Source organism: Tasmannia lanceolata, unplaced genomic scaffold, assembly GCF_043159265.1.
Source record: "Tasmannia lanceolata isolate RefF3 unplaced genomic scaffold, GAP_Taslan_0.1 ptg000018l, whole genome shotgun sequence".
Classification (NCBI taxonomy): domain Eukaryota; kingdom Viridiplantae; phylum Streptophyta; class Magnoliopsida; order Canellales; family Winteraceae; genus Tasmannia; species Tasmannia lanceolata.
The window spans coordinates 18,466,537-18,490,646 of NW_027518695.1; the positions used below are offsets into that span (position 1 = coordinate 18,466,537).

The window sequence follows — 24,110 nt, forward strand, 5'->3', positions numbered from 1 at the left end:
TAGGGTCAAATGAACAAAAGACCATTAGTCAATAATTCGGCCATTTTTACTACTCCCTTGCAAACTAGATGATGTGCTCTATAGAAAATGTAGAGCATGTCAATGAAATAGGGGTGATGATCAACTATAAAACCTCTTGCAAATGCATCAACAAATTATTATTTACTTGAGAAATAGCTAGAACAAATTTCACAATCTTCTATCTTATGACATATCAAGTGGTTCTCCATCTCAATATGTTTTGTTTTGTTCTATCACGAAAGACTGTCATGAGATTGTTTGATGGTGCTTTGATTGTAGTAGAAAATTAATAATTAACAAACCTGATTCATCGCATTGGTCATGTCTACTCTAGTAAGAGTCAAGTATTAAACTACTTGCATATCATACTATTTTAAGTTTGTGAAAAATTGATTTTCTGCCCTTTTCTTCCACTAATTTTCTTATTTTATCCCGTAGGATATGAGGGTTATTTCTTGGGAATTACATTATAGTTAGGTGGTATTTATGTCTTTTCCATGCATTGTAGGGTTTTATCGTTAACATACAATAATAACCCCATAGTGAGAAGTGAACTATTCCATTCATTATTACATCTCATCTCTCTTTCATTTCCCTCTACTACTCTAACCTCCAACAAGTCTAACTTGGTATCGGAGCAAGGGATTTTTTACATTTTTTTCAAGAGAATCAACGCTCTTGATCATATGACACATTGTTGACATCATTGGGCCGTACACTTGACATCCCTAGCTAGTTGTCGGCCATGGGCTAGGCTTGAAACCAACATGGCTTAGTTGCACAAATCATTCTCATATTGATAGTAATTTTTTGGAAATTGTCAAGGAGTTATTTGATATTTTTCTATTCTTCTAGGAAAAATCCATAAATACCAATTTGGGGGTGTGTGTGTGTGTTGTTTTCTCTTAGCTCAAGGCCTGCTTCGAAGGGGATTGCTTCCTTTTGGGCCTTTTTTTTGGCATAGGAACACAATAGGGGTATCGTTTTTCCGATCGGAGCTCTTGTGAGGGAATTCTACTGGCCTTTGTGGCTGCATCCAGAAATTTTATGTTTTAGGTTGATGGTAGTTTTATCTCAATTCAAGACATATTTTTTAGGAGGATTAATCTATTTCGGGTCATTTTATGTATTAGAATACAATGGTGGTGTCCTTTTTCATATTGGAGCTCGTGTGAGTGAGTTACATTGACTTTTTGTGGATGCATTACTTAAGCATTCTCCATTTTGGTGTTGTTTCTACTGAAATATGTGTGTTTTTCACATTATTTAGAGTTAGGGTTGAGAATCTTCCTTTTTGGTTGGTTTTAGTTATCTCACACAAAAAATAGCCTCTCTGATAGATCTGAAGTGAACTCCTTGAGTGCAGAGACTCCGATTTCGAGTTTTGTCGTATTCATTTAATTCATCTTAGGTGGTTGTTCTCCCATGCAAAAGTCAGCTGCGAAATGGCTTTCCGTGAAATTGCCTAGCATATTAAAAGACGCCTTTATCACCATTATAGATCATAGTTTTAGATTCATACATGATAGTAGGACCGAGGCAATATGCCATAATTGTGATGCCAATAATATTCATATACCAAATCATTTTAAACATGGCACTGGATCATGTAAAACAATGATTTTTTCAAATTGTCGGGTACGGGTTGTTTCCAATTCAATTTTTGGCAAAATCTTAGCCTGACCGAACCCAAGTTGGACTCCTATTTTGTCCCTCGTCCCCCCTTTTCTTTTGAACTCAACTCAACTCAACTCAACTCAACTAAGCCTTTGTCCCGAACTAGTTGGGGTCGGCTAATAAATTCTTCAGAAAATTTTCTTTTGAAGTAAAATCGTCGTAAAATTTGTTCTGCGCCAATTTTAAGAGCATCAATGATAACAATACTCCTTTTAAAGAACTTTCCAATAGCTAATAATGGGGATGTAGAATGATCATAACTGGCAATTGTCTTATCCAAATAAAAAAAATTAAAAATAGACAACAAAGGTAGTTCACAGGGCTTCTAAACGTGAAAGATGAAAAGAAGACAATTCCAAGAGTTGAATTCAAATGAGCATCACTTTTAATCTGTCTTATCTCAATTTTTTGATTTATTTTACTATGTTTAATAAGGGATTTGGTAGGGACCATTGCAGAAGGCATTTAGCTGATGATTTGTCGCATGTCAGACCATACACCTCATGAATAACAACAAAATCTGCTGAAAGGTGAGCCTCTCTGTCTGGTCTAACATGCGACAGACCATCTGCGAATGCCTTCTACAATGGTCCCTAGCAAATCCCATTTAATAAAATCTATTCTTAGCTTATTTAGAAAGTTTTGAGTCGGTTCTTTTTTTTTAAAGGGATTCGCTAGGGACCATTGTTGATGGCATTTCGTGGAACGGCTGTTGCATGAGAGAGCAGTGAGTATGTGTGGCTGCTCTCTCATGCGACATCCGTTCTGCGAAATGCCTTCTGCGAGGGTCCCTAGCCAATCCCTAAAAATCTTGTTTTAATATTTAGATTCAAGCAAAGTATTTTAATACGTGATGTTAATTTTTTAGTTTCTTTGTGATTATCGCTACATTAAAAGGCCTATTTAGATTCAACTAAAATTAGTCTTTATTTGCAAATGAAATTATTTTGAGTTAAATTTATTTACAAAGGTGACATTAAGGTCTCTTGGGAAGGATCGAGCCTTTGCTTTAGCATTAAAAAAAGAAAAGACTTTGCTTTACAACCTAGAGGTCGGAGTTTCAATCCTAGCTTACCTACCAAAATAAAAAGGCCTCATTGGGAGCCATATTAACTATATTATTCTTTGAACTATTAAACAATTATTTGCAAATAATTATATTTAACTTCAGAATAACCATATAAGTATGAGATTATATATAAATAATTTTTAAAGGTATCCAAAGAGGCCCTCCTCACTCACGAACTCTCAAAAGCTACTGATGTTGGCACTACCATATTTGATAATTGAATTAACTTATCTTGTCTTTTATTATTTAAAGACACGCCGAGTTTATGCAATTATTAAAACATGTTAGTGCAAATATCAGTGCCAGTAAATATTGGGAAATGTTATATTTGCCCGCTTTTCTTCCCTGGGACAGCCCCTTCTAGTGTAAAAAGAGTCGGCATAGTTTCACTAGAGAGGTCCATTATATCACTTCCCTAAATATTCTATGTTTTTTTTTACAGTGGAGCCATACATGCCATGCGTCATGTGTAGGGGGTGCAACTCGGGTCGGGTTGGATTCGAGTTCATATACATATACGGCCAAACAGAAAATTACAAGAAAAAAACATAATCCTAAGAAAATCATGATAAAATTAGAGGACGGAGGTTGGGTTCGAGTCAGATTGCCATGTCCGAGATTAAACTGGGTTCCTGACCCAAACCCAACCCAACCCAACCCAACCCAAGAAAATGCCAACCCAACCAGAGCGAAAATGGGGTTGGAGGGTTGAGCCCGACCCAAGTTGCACCCTGGTCATGAGTGACATATGCTCCTTAATCAAGAGCAATTTCGTGATTATATCATTTTGGGCATTTCATATCTCTCGTACAACAGGTGTCAGTCAAGAAGGGACGAAGACGTGGGCACCCACATTCCCCGCTCCTATTCCTGACACGTGTACAGTTGGTCACCTTTACCTTTGCGTACGATCATCGCCGTTGACTGTGCGTACTGAACTACCAAGACTCATTTTTGACTGTACGTACTATTTCTCTCCAATAGGAAATCGACACGTCAAACATATCCGTGCAATTTCACCGTGACTGGAATCTACGACCCTGTTATTATTTTTCAAATACCTATCATACCCTCGCATTCCAAACTACTAAGTGCCGATATCATTTTATTGACCTGTACTAAGTGCCGATATCATTAACGGAGAAAAAACTAGGCTACTGATGTTTGCACTACCATGTTTTAATAATTGCACAAACTCAGCTTGTCTTTCTCTAAACAGCTGTAGGAAAAGGGTCTCTAAAGCCGAGAAAAGAAAAATACAAGTTGAATTGGTGCAATTATTAAAACATGGTAGTGCCAATATCAGTAATCAAGAGGGTACATATGTTGGCACTACCTCACTACAGTGTTTTAATAGTTGCACTTTCACATTTTTCATCTTTTATTATTGAAACAAAGTGTCAAGGTTGTTACGGTTCCCCAAAAATCTCAGGCATCAATTAAAACAGAAAAGACAAAAAATATTTCTGCAATAATCAAAATATGGTATTGCCAATATCAGCAGCGAAGCTATTTTTCTCCTTTTTTACAGTTAACACCAGAACAAAGGGCATTCTTGTCATTTAGAAAATATATTAGGCGCTACGGACGAGGTAATTCCGGGGGAAACAGTTGGACGGCCGCTGTAAATCCGACACGTAGCTTTCTTAAAGTGAATGTTTTAAGGTTTGAAAAACAAATATATTCTCCCCAATTTTTTCCCCAGGGACACACCCTTTTAGTGTATTTATGATTATGACTACTTTTTTACACTACAGTAGTACAGTGGGGTGAGGGTGACCTTTTATAAAATGAAAAACCCTAGCAACCGCACGCACAACTGCCCGCATTTGTTTATTCCGGTTCGGAAATCCTTGTTAAGTCTTCCGAAGAGAAAGGAAACGAAGAAGAGAAGAAAGGAACATAGTTGAAAAAGGGATTTGTTTGTTAGTCAATTTCATGTAAAGCCATTTCGCAACTGGCTTTTGCAGTAGAGAACAGCCAGCTCAAATGAATTAAATGAATAAGGCAAAATCTGCTGAAAAGTGAGCCTTCCTCGCCGTTCTCTCCTGCAAAAGTCAGCCACGAAATGGCCTAGCAAATCCCATTAAAAAACCAAAAAAAAAAAGAAAAGGAAAAAGGGAGGGGAGTGGGGTGATGATAAATTCGCACACCGTGTAGGATAATTCGCATCCCTTATAATAATATAATTATATAAAAAAGCGTTGCAGTCTGCCATTCAGGTTAACAGGGGAGCGAATTATCCAACAACGGGAGCGAATTTATCATCCCCCCTAAAAAGACTTTATATTACTTTTCTCTCTACTAGCGTTTCTTCTCAGAAACTAAGCTGGTTCGAGAGAGAGAGAGAGAGAGAGAGAGAGAGATGGGGAGAGGGAGAGTAGAGCTAAAGAGGATCGAGAACAAAATAAATAGGCAGGTAACGTTTGCAAAGAGGAGGGTTGGGATTTTGAAGAAAGCTTTTGAGCTTTCTGTGCTCTGTGAAGTAGAGGTTGCCCTAATTATTTTCTCCAGCAGAGGCAAGCTCTACGAGTTCTGTAGTAGCTCAAGGTACGTTTTCTTGATTTTCACAAAGTAGAAAGTAAATCTCTCTTCTTTTTTTCTCAATATCTCTTTTCATCAGTTATATTTCAATCGATCAAGTAACTAATCGTTATTACTTAGGATTTCTATGAAAATCTCTCTCTCTCTCTCTCTCTCTCTCTCTCTCTATATCGAAACTAGAACGCAAATCTGGAGAAAAAAAAAAATCCTTTTTTCTTAGTAGATCTTGACATGTGTTCTCTCTGAATGGATCTAGCAAGATCAAGAAACTTAAGGTTATTAGTTAGCATTTCTATGCAAACCTCTCTCTCTTTCTCGAAACTAGAATGCAAATCTGGAGAAATTAAAAAAGTTTCCTTTTTTCTTAGTAGATCTTGACATGTGTTCTCTCTCAATGGATCTAGCAAGATTAAGAAACTTAAGGTTATTAGTTAGCATTTCTATGCAAATCTCTCTCTCTTTCTCGAAACTAGAACGCAAATCTGGAGGAATTTTTTTTAAAAAAATTCCCTTTTTCTTAGTAGATCTTGACATGTGTTCTCTCTCAATGGATCTAACAAGATCAAGAAACTTAAGGTTATTAGTTAGCATTTCTATGCAAATCTCTCTCTCTCTCTCTTTTTTTTATCGAAACTAGAACGCAAATCTGGAGAAATTAAAAAAATAAAAAATTCCTTTTTTCTTAGTTCTCTCTCAATGGATCTAGCAAGATTAAGAAACTTATGGTTATTAGTTAGGATTTCTATGCAAATCTCTCTTTTTCTCGTACGTAGAACGCAAAATCTGGAGAAAGGAAAAAGAAATTTCATTCTTTTTCAGTATTGTTAAATTTTGAAGATTTTCTATTAATCTCGGATGAGATCAGATAAACAATATAAGAAGGATGAGATCAGAAAAAAACATTATCTTAATCTGCTAATTCTAACTAACTAGATACTCATCTAATCTAGTACATAAAAGATGCTTCTTATTGGGTTTTGCTAGGTGCATTGGGAATGTCAAAAATCCCAAAACATTCTCAAAACGTGTGTAAAAAACACCACTCGTTAGCTAAACCCTTTCTTATTTGAGGTTGGTATCAGCATGAAATTGCGGGTGTGTTTCCCGCTTGATGGATTTGAGATCTATTGAATGCCTTTCATTCTTTTGAAAATTGAAACTTGGATTGATTTGTTTTGTTTTACTTTGTTTTTTATTTATTTATTAGATCTGATTTGTTATGGTTTCCTTCGTGGATGCTAACAAGGTTACATTAATAACAGGAGTTTATTATTAATTAATATCATAATAAGTGCTATCTATTAATTCCTTGTAATTTTTAAGTATAATGAAGGATTAGGTATGAATTTAATTTTTCTTGTGTCTCGGCCAGAGATACCTTCTCTCTTGACCTTGTTTGGGGTTAGAATTACGGTAATGTTAGTAAGTTAATTATGACTGTTTAATGCCTGGTCGACGTGTTTGTGGATCATTTCATGGGTGATCACCAATCGCTTTAGTCTTGATAAGTTATTTTATGAACTATCCTGACTATTAATGGCCTATTTGATCAGGACTTGTGTGAGTTACTCTTTCTATGCCTGTAGAGTTCATCGTTGGCCAACAGGTCATTATTTTTTTGTTGGAAAATAATGAAATTGAACTGATCTTTGGCAAACTCGAACCAAATTTTAGTTCTATCCGAACCCAAATTTGATAACTCGAACCAAACTTTGGTGCCATTCGAACCCAAATCTGTAACTGTTGTAAAATTAGAATAAGAATAAAATTGAAGGCAGTTGCACTTATCGATTTGAAGATAAAACCCTTTGCAAAATCTGATTACCGAAGAGGAAGGAAGAACGACTGAGTTGTGCCACTTGGTCACTCTCCTTAAACATCGTATCCGCCCCCTAATGGTGCAATCGGGATTCGCAAATCGTCGCTTCAAGATACAATAGCCCTAACAGGCTCCAGTAGACGTATACTGTTTTTTGATTACCAATCGGGTTTTATTTTAGTTTTAGTTCTTTTTGGGTTAAAATACTGTTTTTTTATTTTCTTCATAGGTGGTCTGGTGGGATAGTAATCTTCTTTTTAAGTAATGGAGGTACAAGGTATTTGGAAATTAAGCACCACTTTAGAGTTTGGGAGACTACCTTGGGTGCTGGGCACTGGTAGATTGCAATCCCGTTGGTCATCATGGAATTTTGAGGGTTTTTTCGTAGTTCATTCCATTTGTTAGCTAAGATGATTTAGAGGGTGGGGTTCTGATGGTTAGACTCAGCATGATACTGAATTAGGAGAATGCAAAAGATACATCCGAGTGTGCTTGAGGAACTTTATTCCTTGCAGCCTAGGGAACGCTTCCCTGGATATTTTCTCATATGTCTGAGTCTGTAAAAGTGAAAGGTGTATGAATGATACGATGACGATATCTGACTTTGCTTGGGACATTTATATCCATTCTCCACTGAATGGTGCAGTCTAGAGTGTTGGAATAATTTGCTCTTCAAAAACAGTGGGACGGATAGCCTCTGGAGTCCGGAGGGCTGTCATCTGGAAAATGAATCATTGAAGTTGGTCTGGTGTTCAAACTGTTCTCAAGATCTCAATGGGAGATCTCAAAAGTTTAGAAATTATCATTGACTTTGAAAGTTGGTAGGTTGGTTTTGCAGTAGAAGCTTTTCAGGTTGATATACGGAACTACTTGGTTCAGGATCCTGTTGGAACTTTTGGGGTGTTGGCCACTTTATACTGTTGGACCAGGAGTCCCACTTTTGAAATTAGCTAGTAGTCGCTCTGTGGATACTTTACTTTTTTAATCTTTTGGTCTAGGGGACACCCTGACCTTTCATACTATGTAAATGCAGGTTGGGACTCCTGGTCCCCAATATATTTTTTCTGTTACGAATGCATTGTCAATCTTCAAAATAAAAAGGTTATTTGTAAAAGTATCCAAATGCAAGTTTGGATGGAAAAACATTGTCATATTATTTCTAAGAATGGAGTAGCTACAGACCTCGCCAAGACTTCCTACATGATGAACTGTCCAATGCCGCGCGAAACCAACACCCCCCCCCCCAACCCACCCACACACACTCACACACCAGAAAAAAAAAAATCGTTTCCCGATGTGTATTTTTGCAGTTAACTAGGTAGTATATATCTTTAGTCGTGGTATAACACGCACCCACTCCTACATAGTAATGACTCAGTTTGAAACTGTTTATTGTGTTGCACCACCACGACTCATGCAGTGGCGGAGCCAGGAATTTACACTTGCGGGGCTGGACTAATTTACACTTTGCCGGCATTGGTCATTAGGGGCCCGTGGGCACAAAATTTCTTTGCCTGCATTGGTCATTGGGCTAGGGAGTATGGTTGACAAAGTGATTTTGCCAGTCATTGGGGGGCTGTGGTCCCCCCCACGCTATATGTGCCTCCGCCCCTGGACTCATGCAATATGTAGTTAGCGCTACCAATATGTAGTTAGCGCTACTTAAGTACAAGTTGTGGAAGGTGTGCTCAAAAGTAGGGACCAAATCAATATCTTAAAGGAGCATTTCGCTGCAGCTCGAGAGAATGAAGCGTCTAGCTGACCTTCACCAAACTGACGAAAAATTTCTGTAGGTGATTGAGTCTACATAGAGTTGTAGCCATACTGATAACACTCAATGACCCCAAGGAATAACAAAAACCTAATTCCCAAATGCTTTGGACCCTACCAAGTTAGAAAGCTAACCCCCAGATGCTTTGGACCCTACCAAGTTAGAGAAAGGGTGGGCCCAGTTGCATACAAACTGCAACTTCCAGGCAAATCTTGCATCCATCTTGTATTTCACATGTCAAATTTGAAAAAGTGAGTAAGTAATGAAGTTCCAATTCAGACTTAGCTTCCTCCTAGCTCAACTAAGGGAGTACTACAACCACAACTAGAGAAGATCTTGGTCAGTCGCATGGTCGAACCAAAAACTGAGCAATTACTAAAGTTCTGATGAAGTGGCATGAATGTGAAGATGAGGTGCAACATGGAAGTATACTATATGCTCAAGGAATAATTTCCAAATATCAACCTTGAGGATAAGGTTTTTGAAGAGAAAGGATATGTAAAGAACATATCTTGCATGGGAACATGTGTGCACTAGTAAATTGTTAACAAGAGAAACAATAGGGTTTATAAGAGTAAGTAGGTTGGGTTATTTAGGATACCCTTCATCTTAGAGTAAGATATATTACAAAGTTGATAAGAACAGAAATAATAGCATTTTTTTAATGGTAACAGAAATAATAGCATTGTCGAGAGTTAATAGGCCGACTTAAGAAGTATTCCTATTAGCCTAGGATAAGAGTTAGCTGGTTAACAGGCTGAGTTGCTTAGGGTTGTTGTGATTTGTTTGAGATAGGTAAGGGACGTTGGGAAGTGAAGCCTCTATATTTTATAACTAGCCAAAAGAAGAGATGAATGAAAATACTATTTACGGATGTTCTTCTTTTAAGAGCGACCTCCTCAAAGTAGTTCTTCTCAATTTCTTTTTGTTGCGGTCAAAATCGGTGATAGGCTGAGTTGGCCTCAAAAGAGATGAAGATCTTCCAAATTTGTTGGGGTAAAAATCGGTGATAGGCTGGCCTCGAAAGAGATGAAGATCTGCCTACAACCATGAGAAAACGGTGAGAAGACCCACCCGGAGTTTGTTCTTTGATGGAAAATGAGAAGACTGTAGAATGCGTATCTCTGAGCCTTACGACTGTTTATATAGATGAAGAGCATGGAGAAGAGAGGAAAGATGCCTCTTAGAGGGCTCTCCCTTGATTGGTTGAGATTCCTGGAGGGAAAGCTGCCTCTCTGGGGCTCTCACCTCATTGGCCGGGCTTCCTAGTTTCCTTTTTTGAGTATGATTAGATTCCTACGTTCCAGTGTTTCATCAATATCCCTTTATTGCCAGCTTTTCTGGGATAAAGATTTCCGAGATTACGCTAAGACTGTCAAGTTTCCTGGAGTGACAGTCCTTTAGAATTGCCTGGTAGCTGCCTTCTCGAGTCATCCCATAAGGGTTTTAGGGCTTCCACATTTAAGGTGGAATTACACTTTTACCCTGTACCGTGTGTGCCACATGCTCATCTTAGATTGGGTGCTTATTTTTTCCCTATCAGATGCCCCCACTTTTTTAGGCCAGTTTGGTCTAAGAAAGTAATCCCCAACCTTATTTCTTTAGATCGGACTTTGATGGACCGTAGTCATAAAATCCGCTCGAATTCTTAATACTGTTTAGAATGTGCTTCCTTGCAAAGAGTATATAATCTGGACGGTTCTGATGTGATTCCTATATGTGGGTCATGGCCCATGAATCGAAGCCATTATATGGCGAAGCATACACCGTGATTTGGTGTATTATTTGGCAAGTCCAACGAAAAGAAAACCATTAAATGGTGGATCATACACCATGCCTTGGTGTAATATTCAGCATTCTCAATGAATGAAAGCCGTTTAATGGTGGGGCATACACAATGATTTGGTGTAATACTTGGCAGTTGGCACACTCCGCGCTTGGCTTCACTTTTCGCCCATGCAATCTGAGCTCCACTAGTTGATGTAACGAAAGATGGATGAAGATGACCATGGTGCTCTCTTGCCACATAAAAAGTTAAAAGATGGATGAAGATGGCCATTCCAAGATGAGCATGTGGCACACACGGCCCAGGGTAAAAGTGTAATTCCACATTAAATGCGGAAGCTCTAAAACTCTAATGGGATGACTCGGGAAGGCAGCCACCAGGCAATTCCAAATGACTGCCATTCCAGGAAACTTTACAGCCTAGCGTAATCTCGGAAATCTTTATCGTAGAAAAGTTGGCCTAAGGCGAGGCAAGAGGCCCTTAGGGGTATTCTCGTCTTCACCTCGGGTTCTTTATTAGAACTTATGCTAGCAACAATGACACGATGCCTGGGAGAAACAAATATGTATGAAACAAAGTCAACTATTCTTGCAGGCAGCCTATCAGATCATGTATTCTATGATATGTGAGCTCCATTCTTTAACCAAGGTAACAAAGGATATCCAAAAGAGAGGGGGGGGGGGGGGGGGGGGGGGGTACCTCTTACTATTTTCATCAGTGGGAAGAGTTTGGTTTAAAGTGCAAAGCATTCGAGAAGACAAAAAACTTTACTGAACTATGGTGACCTGATTCTCTCATACTGAGTCCTTGCTTCAATAATATCTTTTATCGCGTGAGAGGTACGTAGGCAGCCCACGAAGTCACTTTGGTCCGGCCTAAGAATGTGAAGAAGCATTGCAAATTAGGGAAGTACAATGATATTGAATTACTATAGGAAAGAAAGCAATCGAAAAGAGAAGGCTCTAGCTCACTGGAGCACGGTACGCTAGGAAAGATGAGCGAGCAGAGCCCAGGAAACAGGGAAGCCCGTCATATAGCAGTCGACTAGAAGTAGAAGACGGCTGGCTTGAGAGAAGGCGGCCTCTCTCGGGAAACATGGCCCAATTTCTCTTCTTTCTTTTTTTAGAGTTGGGGTCTTAGTGCGGCTCTACGAGTCATGTCTGCTACAGGGATTGGCAGAACTACGGATCGAGGGATTTGCCTGTGCTTTTTGATAGAGTGCTTCTGAATTCCCTGGTAAGAGTCGAGCTTACACAAGTCTTCTGTCTAGTGCAAGTGACTGAGTAGCTGACTGCTCTGCCATTGAGCTACGGGGATTTGACTTCTTCTATTAGAGTTGTTGCTCCCTTCGCTCTGTACTGCGCTAGACTAGATGTTAATGGTCTTTTATGCATCCACTTCAAGGTCAGGATGAAATCCTACAAATGTGGGAAACTAATCCTACTCAGAAGGAAACCAGGAAGCCTGGCCAATGAGGGGCTGGAGAGTGCCAACGAGGCAGCTTTTCCTCAGGAATCTCAGGCAATCGAGGCAACTTTCCTCTCTTCTCCACGACCCTTTATCTATATAAACAGTCATAAGGCTCAGAGGAACACATTCTGCAGCCTTCTCAGTTTCCATTACTAATATTTTGTTGGTCACTGACTTAGGCGGCCTCTTGGGAGAACAAACTTTGGGTGGGTCTTCTGACCATTTTCTCGTGGTTTCAGGCAGATCTTCATCTCTTTCGAGGCCAGCTCAGCCTATCACCGATTTTGACCATAACAGATTGGGCAGATCTTCATCTCTTTCGAGGCCAGCTCAGCCTATCACCGATTTTGACCGCAACATTTTTTATCCTACAAAGCTCACGTGTCATTTGGTATCAGAGCCATCCGTTCCTACTATAACAGAGGGTACTATAATTTCTCAGCTAACTGACTCGAATCAAGACATGGAGGCTCAAGAGTCCCTATAAAGAACTATTGATGAGGTCATCAACCAATTGGGTGTCTTGGCTATCAGGGGCGGAGCCCCGCCGGGAAAGAGGGGGGGGGGGGGGGGGGTGGTTGGCCACAAGGGATTTATGAAAGGGGACTAATGCACACAATGTATTTTGCAAGTCATTTGTGGGGTGGGGGGGCACCCCCACACTGTATGTGGCCACCCCCACGCTGTATGTGGCTCCGCCCCTATTGGCTACCAGCTATGATCTTCTCATCCGTAATCAATAGCGAGAAACCGGAGATCACTCACCTTGTAGAAGTCTATAATCTCATTGGCCAAACTTTTCAAGAAATTTTGTAGCTCTTCCTGATCTCTATTCAATATGCTTGTGAGAATTTTTTTTTAAGTTGGTAGTATCTCTAAAGTTTGCATCATGAGTAACTGATTTTGGCTTCATTTGAGTACTGGAATGCATAAGATTAATTATAGAATTTTGGGCTTCAATATTCTTCGAAAGTTGAGGATCATCCTCAGCATCAATTAGAAAATTTTCCAAACAATGATGGGTTGTAAACCTAGCTTTCTTATTGTGGCTTTCTTCAGTTGTCTACTGATGGCAAAAATATACTTGTAAATAAAATAGATAGTAAACAATGAAAGAAACTAAAAAATGACCTTGGGTATGTACAATTTTATGGACTTCTAGGTATTTTTATTCATCCCAGAAACTATCATTGATTAGTGTGATTTATACTACACGAGCTCCACTTTACCCGTGACTTGATGCATCACATTGGTTGTTGTTTCCTATACTTTTAAACTTAGTGTTAATAATAGTATAATCTCAAAGCATATATCAGGTTAAACGTTTTCCATGCATAGCTTCCTCTGAAATTCATGCTTTTCTAGTGATGTAGTCCCTTAAAACATCTGAACTAACAATTTTGTTCTATTTTCTGCCTTTACCGTAGCATGCCCAGGACACTTGAGAGGTATAAAAGATCTAGTTACGCTGAGTTGGAAGATAGCGAACAGACAAGGGAGGCACAGGTTGGCAAATGAATTATGCTCTGTATCTGGTTCCATGTTTTTATTTCAAATATATGTTTCATTCTCGCTCTCTTTATTGTTATTTTTCCCACTTACTATGTTAATGCTTTGGGATTTTTGCAAAAGAAGTCTTCCTACTTTGCTTTATTTGCAAAAGAAGTCTTCCTACTTTGCTTTATTTGCAAAAAGAGCCTTCTTGACAATTTGCAAATTGAGTGATCACATTGGAGTGAATTTTGCAAAACAGGTCATGCCATCAATTTGTGACCAAAATACCCACGTGGATTATTTTTTACTTCGTAAAAAGACCAAAATGTCCTTATATGTAAAAAGTCAATTATAACCTTATAAAAAGACCAAATACCCATGCGATAAATAGTATGTTTTTAATGACGAGAGTGAGAATATCATTTCTATATATACTTAGCATTCTTGGCTCATGCTATGTATGGGTGTAAAAAAGGGCCTACCCATCAAAAGATGAGGTGGACCCTGGCCAATGCATTGGTTCAAGTGGGTGGGACCCACCCTATCAAAACATATTATTGAGCATCACTGATATTTTTGTCTTTTTATTAGGTAATAGTCTTTTGTGAGTGAAAGACATTCCACCGTGGGTATTCTGGTCACAAATTGCTGGCAGCTAGATCTGATTTGCGAAATTCACTCAATTGATGACTCTAATTGCAAGTTGTCAAACTAGAATACTCTTTTTTGCAAATAAAGCAAAGTAAAAGACTTTTGCAAAATCCCCTAGCTAATGCTTTTATATGATAAGTATATGTGTTTTATTGTTAAGAGAAAAGTGTTCCCGCGCTTTAGTGCCTTATAAAGCCTCCCATTCGTCACTTTTTGTGGACCCGCAAAGGTGGACCCGCTATACGAACCAATGGGAGGCTTTATAAGCCACTAAAGAGCAAGGAAGCTCCCTGTGCTGCAGCGCAGGAACGCTTTTCACAATTGTTAATTAAAAAATATTCAAAATGTTTAGATTGGAAACAACATATTAGTTGCCTCTTCCTTTATAATTAATAAATCATGTACCATAAATGTATCAATGGATAGAATAGGTACATACTTCATATATGTAGGAGGTTTTTTGTGCCCGTTTTGCTCGAGTCCTTTTATCATTTATGTATTTTTTGACATGCAAATAATTTATAATTTAGGAACTTAAGAATTATTGCAACCAGGGCGATGGAATGTTCTCTAGACATCATTAAACTTTCATGGGCAAAGATCCGACTCGCATTTAACTCCTCTTTTAAAGCATTGAAAGGTGGTGGGTAATAAACGATAGCCCAACAAACCCTCTATTCATGTATCCTCATTCAAACCCAATTGTTCATATGGATTATTGATTTTAATAGCAGAAACCTACAACTATATCTCTCCTCTCTAAAGATGGGATGTTTCCTCCTGTGTTTAGGTAACATTCCCACAATGTAATGTATACAGAACTGTAAATCGAAAGTTTTTAGTAGGAACCCCCCTCTCAAGATCATATATGGGCATATAGCTTACCTTCATCATTATTATTCCCATGAAAGACCAGTCTAGTGATATTTCTGAATTTTGACCTATTAATCTCTGCAACTTTAGCAATAAAATCATATAAAAAGTTACAACTAATAGATTGGAAGAGGTTTTTTTTTTTTTTTTTTTTGTCAAAAAAGAATGCTTTGGTTAAAGTTAGAAATCGTATTGACAATATCTCTATTTTTCAAGAGATGGCTGAAAACATAGATAGAAATGTTTATGGTGGAAAAATAATACTTAAGCTTGACATGGAAAAGTCATGATTGAGTAAGATGGGGCTTCTTCCTAGTTGTCCTCACAAAATTTGGATTTGGAAATGCTTTTATTGACATGATAAGCATATCTATGTCAAATTGTTCCTTATCTATTTGCATAAATGAGAAACAAATGATTTTTTCATGTCCACAAGGGGTCTTTGTCAAGGGGATCCTCTATCACCTTACTTATCAATTGCAGAGTAGACGTTAAGCAGGAGTATAAAAAAGTGTTCCCATACAAGATGGCATACTACTTTTTTATGTTCTAGAAGTATTCTTATCTCTCATTTTCTGTTTGCCGATGATACAATAACCATCCCCAATGGGAAGAAGTGATCTTTAAACAATATAATGAAGTTCCTTTCTTTATTTGAATCAGCTTCAGGGCAGCTCATAAATAAGGATAAAGCTGCTTTACGCAATCTGAGAAAATCCCCTTAAGTAGAAGAGGGAGTGTAAGCACGGCTATGGAATTTTCTTACAAAGGTCTTCCTATGAAATGCTTGTGTGCTCCTTTGTATAAGGGGTGATTGAAGATTATTCACTTTGAAAAGTTTATAGAGAAGATCAGATCAAGGGTAGAAGAATAGGGTAGAAGTTGGATTTTTGGTATTAGTTGGATTTTTCCTTTTTCTATTCCGGAATTGATGCTTCATTGGTCCTTTGTGCCGTGGAAGAAGAAAAGGCAAAGTATTGTGGAATTTGTGTCTTCTCGCAACTTGGTGGGTGATATGGAAAGAGAGGAACTCTCGTGTCTTTGAAGGGGTTGCAAAATCTCCTTATTTGGCTATATATGAAAATCATAGCACTCACTATTTCATGGGCGAAAAGTTTACTAGCTTTCTGTTTTGCATCTGCTTTTGACTTATGGGAGGGTTGGAGAGTTATTTGCTTTAGTAGGGAGATCCGGCCTCGATCTGTTGGGAGATGGGAGGCTTTGCCAAGTGACATGTTCAAAATTAATTTTGATGGGTCGAGCTTCGGGAACCCGGGTCCGGCCGGTGTTGGGGGAGTGTGTCGGGACGATCGTGGTGAAGTTGTATGGGCTTACTCTGGCCCTCTTGGAGTTTGTGATGCCTCGGAGGCCGAGGTGTTGGCGGCTTATCATGGCATAAAAAGGCTTGCTAGAGATTGTATGGATAGCACTATTGCAGAGGGAGATTCCTGAAATGTGATTAGATGGTTCAAGGGGTTGGTGGTACCTTCTTGGAGATTTTCTTCTATTTTTGATGAAATAGATGATTTAATTGTGGGCACATCTATTGTTTTCAATCATGTTCGGAGGTCCACAAATGGGGAGGCGAACTCTTTGGCTAGGAGTGGGGTTAGGAGGTTGGAGTTAGAGTGGTTTGACTTCCATCCTCTTTGAGAATTGTATTTTTGGTTGAGGTCCATCTCGGCCATCTTCCTTTCTTAATGAAATCATCCTGCCATTTCAAAAGGAAGAAGAAGAAGAATAGGGTAGAAGAATGGAAAGGTAAGTCTTTGTTGGCAGAGGTAAGCTAATCCTTCTAAACCATGTAATCTCCTCCCTTCCGATGCATACTGTATCTACTCTAATGCTCCCTATTATTGTCCTCAAAATAATTGAGAGTATGTTTGCAAATTTCTGGCAGGGAGCGACCAACAAGGGAAAAAACATCGTTGGATGGCTTGGTAATCTCTTTGCTACTCCAAGGATGAAGGGGCCCTTGGACTAATTCTCTTCTTGAATTTTGTAATGCGTTCAGACTTAAAAGTAGTCATAGTATGCATGAAAAGTCTGGCTTTTGGGGACCGCGTTTATGAAATCAAAATATTTGAAGGGCGAAAGTTTCCTTTTGAAGGAAGTCAAATCAAGTGACTCCAAACAGTCAAAGGACATGGGGAGTCTGAAAGAGGAGTGGCTAAATAGTACCAGATGGATCATTGGAAAAGAGGGTATTAATTTTTGGATTCATATAGTTTGGATGTACCCCCATTATAAACCAAGCTCTAAATAGTGATGAGGTGAATTTGAAACTTCAAGTCAAAGAGGTGCTAAACATTTTTTGGCGAATGAAATTCCTCATAGATCGAAAGTAATATTCCTTTAAGCCTTATTAATACTACCAAGAATTCAAAGGCCAAACTTATTGATAAAGAGAATGAATTAGTTTGGATCTATGATTTGGCTGACACTTCGAATTTATTGCCGACTCACATGTCCTGCCGTATCCGACACGACATGCGTGTCCACACGTGTCGACACTCCTTTGGACACTTTTACTTCTATTGCGGGAAGTGTTAGACTTAATGTGGGTGTCTGGACATGCTTTTGTATCTTGTCAAGTGTGACATTCTATTTTTTTATTGAATATTGTGTTTACCTCATCTAGACAACTCGTATGCATGTCGAAACTGATACACGAATCCATATCCACAAATCATGATTACATATACTTTCTATTTTAGCTGTGTCCCCATTTCTAAAGTTTGGGGGTTTGCCGTGTCTGACACTCCGTGTCTGTGTTGACACGCGACACTCGTGTCCGTGTCCATAAATTAACTATTCGGGACACTTTTCTACCACGTCTTTTGGAACAAAGTGAGATTAAAAGCTGAAGAAGATATGGCAATTATATTTAATAGAAACTGCCTACAAAAGTGGGTTGCTTTACTTGGAAAAAATTTCCAATGCATTCCCAATTGATGGCTGGCTCAAAGGTATTTTTATCCCTTTTCCACCCATGTGCACGTTTTGCTCATCACCAAAGGAAGAGGATTTGAATCTTTTATTTGTTGATAGTGAGTTTGTTAGAGCTTTGTAGAGCTATTTTGCCTCTCAACTTGATGTTCTGATGATTCAAAGCCGACCCATAACTCCTATACTCTTGCAGTGGTTTGAATTAGCTAAAAGAAAAGAAAATATCTATGACTGATTTTGCTTTGAAGATCATTCCTTCCTTCATAAGATATGGAGGAAAAGGTGCAGAATGTGAATGGAAGGTCTAAGGAAGATGACAAATGTGGTCATAATAGACATCAAATCTTGGGGAAAGATGCTAGCCAAGTCTTTCTCACCTTCAAATGATTGCTCTGACTTCGAAGCTTGGGTGCTTAAGAAAGTGTCTATTCTCTCTAAACTGGTTAATTATCTTAAGGTATGGAAAGTAGCTTGGGCAAAATCAAGAGAAGGTGAGATCAATCTAAATATGGATGAGGCTTCCAAAGGCAACCCTGGTGTGCTTGCTTGTGTGGGGAGTTATGCGAAACTATCGTGGTGAAGTAGTCTTCGCATTTTCTCATTATTAAGATACTGCAACTAACATGCAATTAAGTATGTTAGGCAGCCTAAGATATTGCAAAGCATTGAGAATTGATAAGATTTGGTTGGGTCTGATAGCAAGGTGTCAGTAGATTTACTTAAGGACAAAAAGGACCCTTCCTGAACCATAAATTTTTACTGAAATGATCTTATAAGTTTAAACATCGGATAAGTTGAAACATCGCTTGTATATAAGTTGAAACATCGGATATCATATGTCTATAGAAAGGGAAATCAAGTTGCCCATTCTTTAGGCAATCGTTCTTGTGATAGTCTTTAGATTTTGGAGAGATCTTCCTAATGGAACAAGAAGTGCAGCTAAATGTGATGCTTAGGGTATACCAAATATTTGATGTAAATTGATATTTTTTTTAATTCAGAGGTAAGGTGGTATGTTCCCCCTCTTGTAACTTTTTTCTTATATTAATAAAATTTAAGTTGCCAGCCGGATTCCTAGACAAATTCCGGGCTAAGAAAAGCTATAAATAGAAAAGCCTAAAGATGCATATACTACAAGAAAAAAAAGGTTTTACCAACGGTCACGAGTGCCACTAAAAGAAGTAATATCCGCAGTAAAACTTTTACCGGGGGATTTCTAGCGGTTCAACATCCGTCGGTAAATGCGTCATCGGTAAAGCCTTTACCAACATATATATTATCCACCGATAAAGGTAAGATTTTACCAGTGGTCACAACCGCCGCTGCATCTTTTTTTTTTTAAAAGGCGTCTTTATCGGTGATTGTAACCATTGGTAAGACCCTTTTTAAAAAATATAGGTCGTTAGTGGGGTCATAACCGCCTGTAAAGACCTTTTAAAAGAATAATTTAATTACGAAAAACCTAAAAAAAGGAATTATTATCTTGCAAAACTGAAAAATCTTTTAAAAGGAATTTTAATCTTGTAAAACTGAAAACAAACAATTAGGTAATGAAAAACCTAAAAATAGGAAGTCTAATCTTGAAAAACCTAATTATGATTAAGACGTACCATTCGCTTTTGGCTATGACCAATTCATTTGGGGGCTCAATGTATTAACAATATCAATAATCAACTATGACAATCATAACCCCACACTAGGGCTGCAACTCGGGTCGGGCGTGTCGGGTTTTGGAGAACCCAACCCTACCCGAGAAATATCTCGGGTCGGGTTTTTTTTCGGAAAACCCACGATTCCCAAACCCGGCCCTACCCATGATAAATCTCGGGTCGGTTCGGGTCGGGTCGGGGTTTTTAACGTTGACGCAATTTTTTAAGGAAAATTCTTGTTTGGCAAGGCAACTCAACTCATAGAAGCAGAAATTACACTCACATTACACTTGAATCAAACAATGATGTAATTAGACTCACATTACACTTGAATCAAACAATGCTGTAATCAAACAATGTTGTAATTACAATCAAACAATGCTGAATCAAACACTTGAATCAACTCAACTCATAGAAGCAGAAATTACACTCACATACAGTAACAGTGGGTGCATGGGTTTTCACTTTTAACTTTTAACTAACAATAGAAAAAAATGTACATACTATAACTTATATAACTCGGGTCGGGTCGGGTCGGGCTCCTTCAAACCCGGCTCGACCCAAGATTCATGCGGGCTTTTGAATGCTAAACCCGGCTCGACCCGAAACCCATGAAACCTAAACCCAACCCAGGGTATATTCGGGTCGGGTCGGGTCGATGCGGGTCGGGTAAAACCCGGCTCGAGTTGCAGCCCTACCCCACACCATGATTGAGGCATGATTTAAGCATCATAGCGTTCACTTATGCTTGCACATCTAAAAGGAAGTCCTGAACTCATCCATCCTATAATTTCCTTAATTATTCAAGAGCTCAACTACTCCAACAGTTATAGCAGCAAACCGAATACAACTTACGGTGCATAGAATCCATAAGGGTGAATACCAAATGTAAATTACGTAAGGGTGAATACCAAGGGTTTACTAAGCAAAAAAAAAAAGAATCCATAAGGGTGAATATAAATGTTGACATACCAAACGTAAATTACGTACAAAACATCTAGTGCTTGCATCAGACAAATCACATTTGGAATCTTCTAAGTAAGCCTATGCCCTGACCTACTTAAAAACCCTTACACAATAGATATGGTCGATACAAGCCTATATATATATATATATATATATGAGGAAAATGATTGTGAGCTTGAACCTCATATAGCTTATATGAGCTTGAGGGCCCAAACACATGTGGGCCCACATTGTTAGGATGATCCAAAGCATTCATTTGAAAGGCCCTTACATTGGTGTGTACAAAAAATCAGCTTCATAGGATCATCCTAACCCATCCAAAAGTGGAGGGTAAAATGGACAGACACCGTTTGCCACAAATCTGCCCATTTTTGCCCTCCGCTTTTGGAGGGGTTAGGATGATCCAACGGAGCTGATTTTGGTACACACCCTATCTATGATGGGGCCTTGCAAATGAATGGTTTGGATCACCACAAAAAATGCGGGACCCATGTGTTTGAGCCCTCAAGCTCATATAAGCTATATGAGCTTCAAGCTCACAATCATTTTCCTCATATATATATATATATATATATATATATATATATATATATATATATATATATATATATATACACTAGTAAAAAACCTCGTGCGATGCACGGGCTGACAAAGAACTGTACGGACCACATCACGGGTTGATCCAAACCGTCCATGTGATGGAATACAACATAAATAGGCTGTGCCTCAAAAATCATTTCCATAGGCTGATCCTAGCCCTCTAATCTATAGAGGTTTCCATAATATGTTGTTCCTCTTAAATCGATGGTTAAGATCACCCTATAGATTTTTTATTAAAAAAGCATAAAGGAGAGGGGTAGGATTGAAATTATTTGGCTTTAATAGGTGCCTTTGTTAAAAAGCATAAATGAGGGGGTAGGATTGAAAAAATGTGTGTTGAATTGGTGCCTTTGTTAAAAAAAGTTAAAACGAGTGATGTGTAATTCTACAAAAAATTCTCTTATTTTCTCTTCTACTATATATACTAGTAAAAAACCCGTGCGATGCACGGGCCAACAAAGAACTATACGGACCACGTCATAGGTTGATCCAAACCGTCCATGTGATGGAACACAACATAAATAGGTTGTGCCCCAAAAATCATTTCCATAGGCCGATCCTAGCCCTCCAATCTATAGATGTTTCCATAATTCCTCTTATCTTAAATCGGATGGTCAAGATCACCCTATAGTTTTTTTATTAAAAAACCATAAAGGAGGGGGGTAAGATTGAAATTATATGGCTTTAATGGGTGCCTTTGTTAAAAGCATAAAGGAGGGGGTAGGATTGAAATTATATGATTTAATGGGTGCCTTTGTTAAAAGCATAAAGGGGGGGAGGGATTGAAATTATACGAGTTGAATGGGTGCATTTGTTCAAAAAAGTCAAAAAATGTGACGTGTAATTCTCATGTGATTTTCAAAAAAATGGAAAAAACTCTCTTCTTTTCATCCTAGCTTATTGTATTAGATACTAGTAAAAAACCCGTGTGATGCACGGGCCGACAAAGAACTGTACAGACCACGTCATAGGTTGATCCAAACCGTCCATGTGATGGAACACTACATAAATAGGTTGTGCCCCAAAAATCATTTCCATAGGCTGATCCTAGCCCTCCAATCTATAGATGTTTCCATAATTCCTCTTAAATCGGATGGTTAAGATCACCCTATAGATTTTTTATTAAAAAACCATAAAGGAGGGGGGCACGATTGAAATTATATGCTTTAATGGGTGCCTTTGTTAAAACCATAAAGGAGGGGGTAGGATTGAAAATATGTGAGTTGAATGGGTGCATTTGTTAAGAAAAGTCAAAAAAAGTGATGTGTAATTCTCATATAATTTTCAAAAAAATGGAAAAAATTCACCTCTTTTCCTCCCAGCTTATAGTAGTAGATAAAAAAAATAAAATAAATATATATATATATATATATATATATATATATATATAATGTGGGCCCCCACTGTATTTTAAGCTAGTGTGTAGAGAACTCTCTACACATATGTGTAGGAACCGTTCTCTCATATGAGGAAACGGTTCCTACACATATGTGTAGAGAGTTCTCTATACACTAGCTTAAAATACAGTGGGGGCCCATATTATTTGGGTGATCCAAGCCATCCATTTTAAAGGCCCTCACATAGATAGGGTGTCTACAAAAAATCAAATCCATAGGATCATCTCAACCCTACGATTTGTGGAGGTAAAATGGATGTCTTTAAACCTTTACAAATTAGTCCATTTTTTGCATCCACAGTTCGAATGGTTAGGATGATCTTATGGATCTGATTTTTTGTGCACACCCTATCTATGTAAGGGCCTTAAAAATGAATGGTTTGGATCACCCAAATAATGTGGGCCCCCACTGTATTTTAAGCTAGTGTGTAGAGAACTCTCTACACATATGTGTAGGAACCGTTCTCTCATATATATATATATATATATATATATATATATATATATATATATATATATATAGAGAGAGAGAGAGAGAGAGAGAGAGAGATAGAGAGAGAGAGAGAGAGAGAAGGGTTGCGGCTTAGCTGCGCTCGAGCGCAAAAATAGCAGGGTGGGGCCATTGTGGGGGTGATCCTAAGCATTCATTTGGAAGGCCCCATCATGGATGGGAGGCCTACCAAAAATCAGCTCCATTGGATCACCAATGGGTGTCCATTTGTGGGGCCAAAATGGACAGATACTGTTTGTCCACAAATATGTCCATTTTTGGCCCCACAAATGGAAACCCTTAAGGTGATCCAATGGAGCTGATTTTTGGCAGACACCCTACCGATGAAAGGGCCCATCAAATGAATGCTTTGGATCCCACCCAAAAATGTGGCCCCATCCTGTTTCTGTGCTCGAGCACAGCAAATGCATGCTCATATATATATACTAGTAAAAAACCACGTGCGATACACGGGCCGACAAAGAACTGTATGGACCACATCATAGGTTGATCCAAACCGTCCATGTGATGGAACACAATATCAATAGGTTGTGCCCGTAAAATCATTTCCATAGGCTGATCCCAGCCTTCCAATCTATAGAGGTTTCCATAATTAAAAAAGCATAAAGGAGGGGGGTAGGATTGAAATTATGTGGCTTAAATGGGTGCCTTTGTTAAAAAGCATAAAGGAGGGGGTAGGATTGAAAATATGTGGGTTGAATGGGTGCCTTTGTTAAAAAATGTCGAAAAAGTGGTGTAATTCTCATAGAATTTTGGGAGAAATTCAAATAATTCTCTCATTTTCTCTTCTGCTATATATATTACTTAGCAAAAAACCCCGTGTGATGCACGGGCCGACACAGAATTGTACAGACCACATCATAG

General features: G+C 38.5%; 1 protein-coding gene across 1 annotated transcript in view; it reads left to right on the forward strand.

The window, feature by feature from the left end:
• Positions 1-5,109: 5,109 nt before the first annotated feature.
• LOC143849946 (agamous-like MADS-box protein MADS2) overlaps positions 5,110-24,110 on the forward strand; it is a 37,158-nt gene continuing 18,157 nt past the window's right edge. The window contains exons 1-2 of the mRNA XM_077359258.1: positions 5,110-5,317; positions 13,585-13,663. Coding sequence (XP_077215373.1) covers positions 5,133-5,317; positions 13,585-13,663 — 264 coding nt within the window. The 5' untranslated portion in view covers positions 5,110-5,132. The remainder of the gene's footprint in view (positions 5,318-13,584; positions 13,664-24,110) is intronic.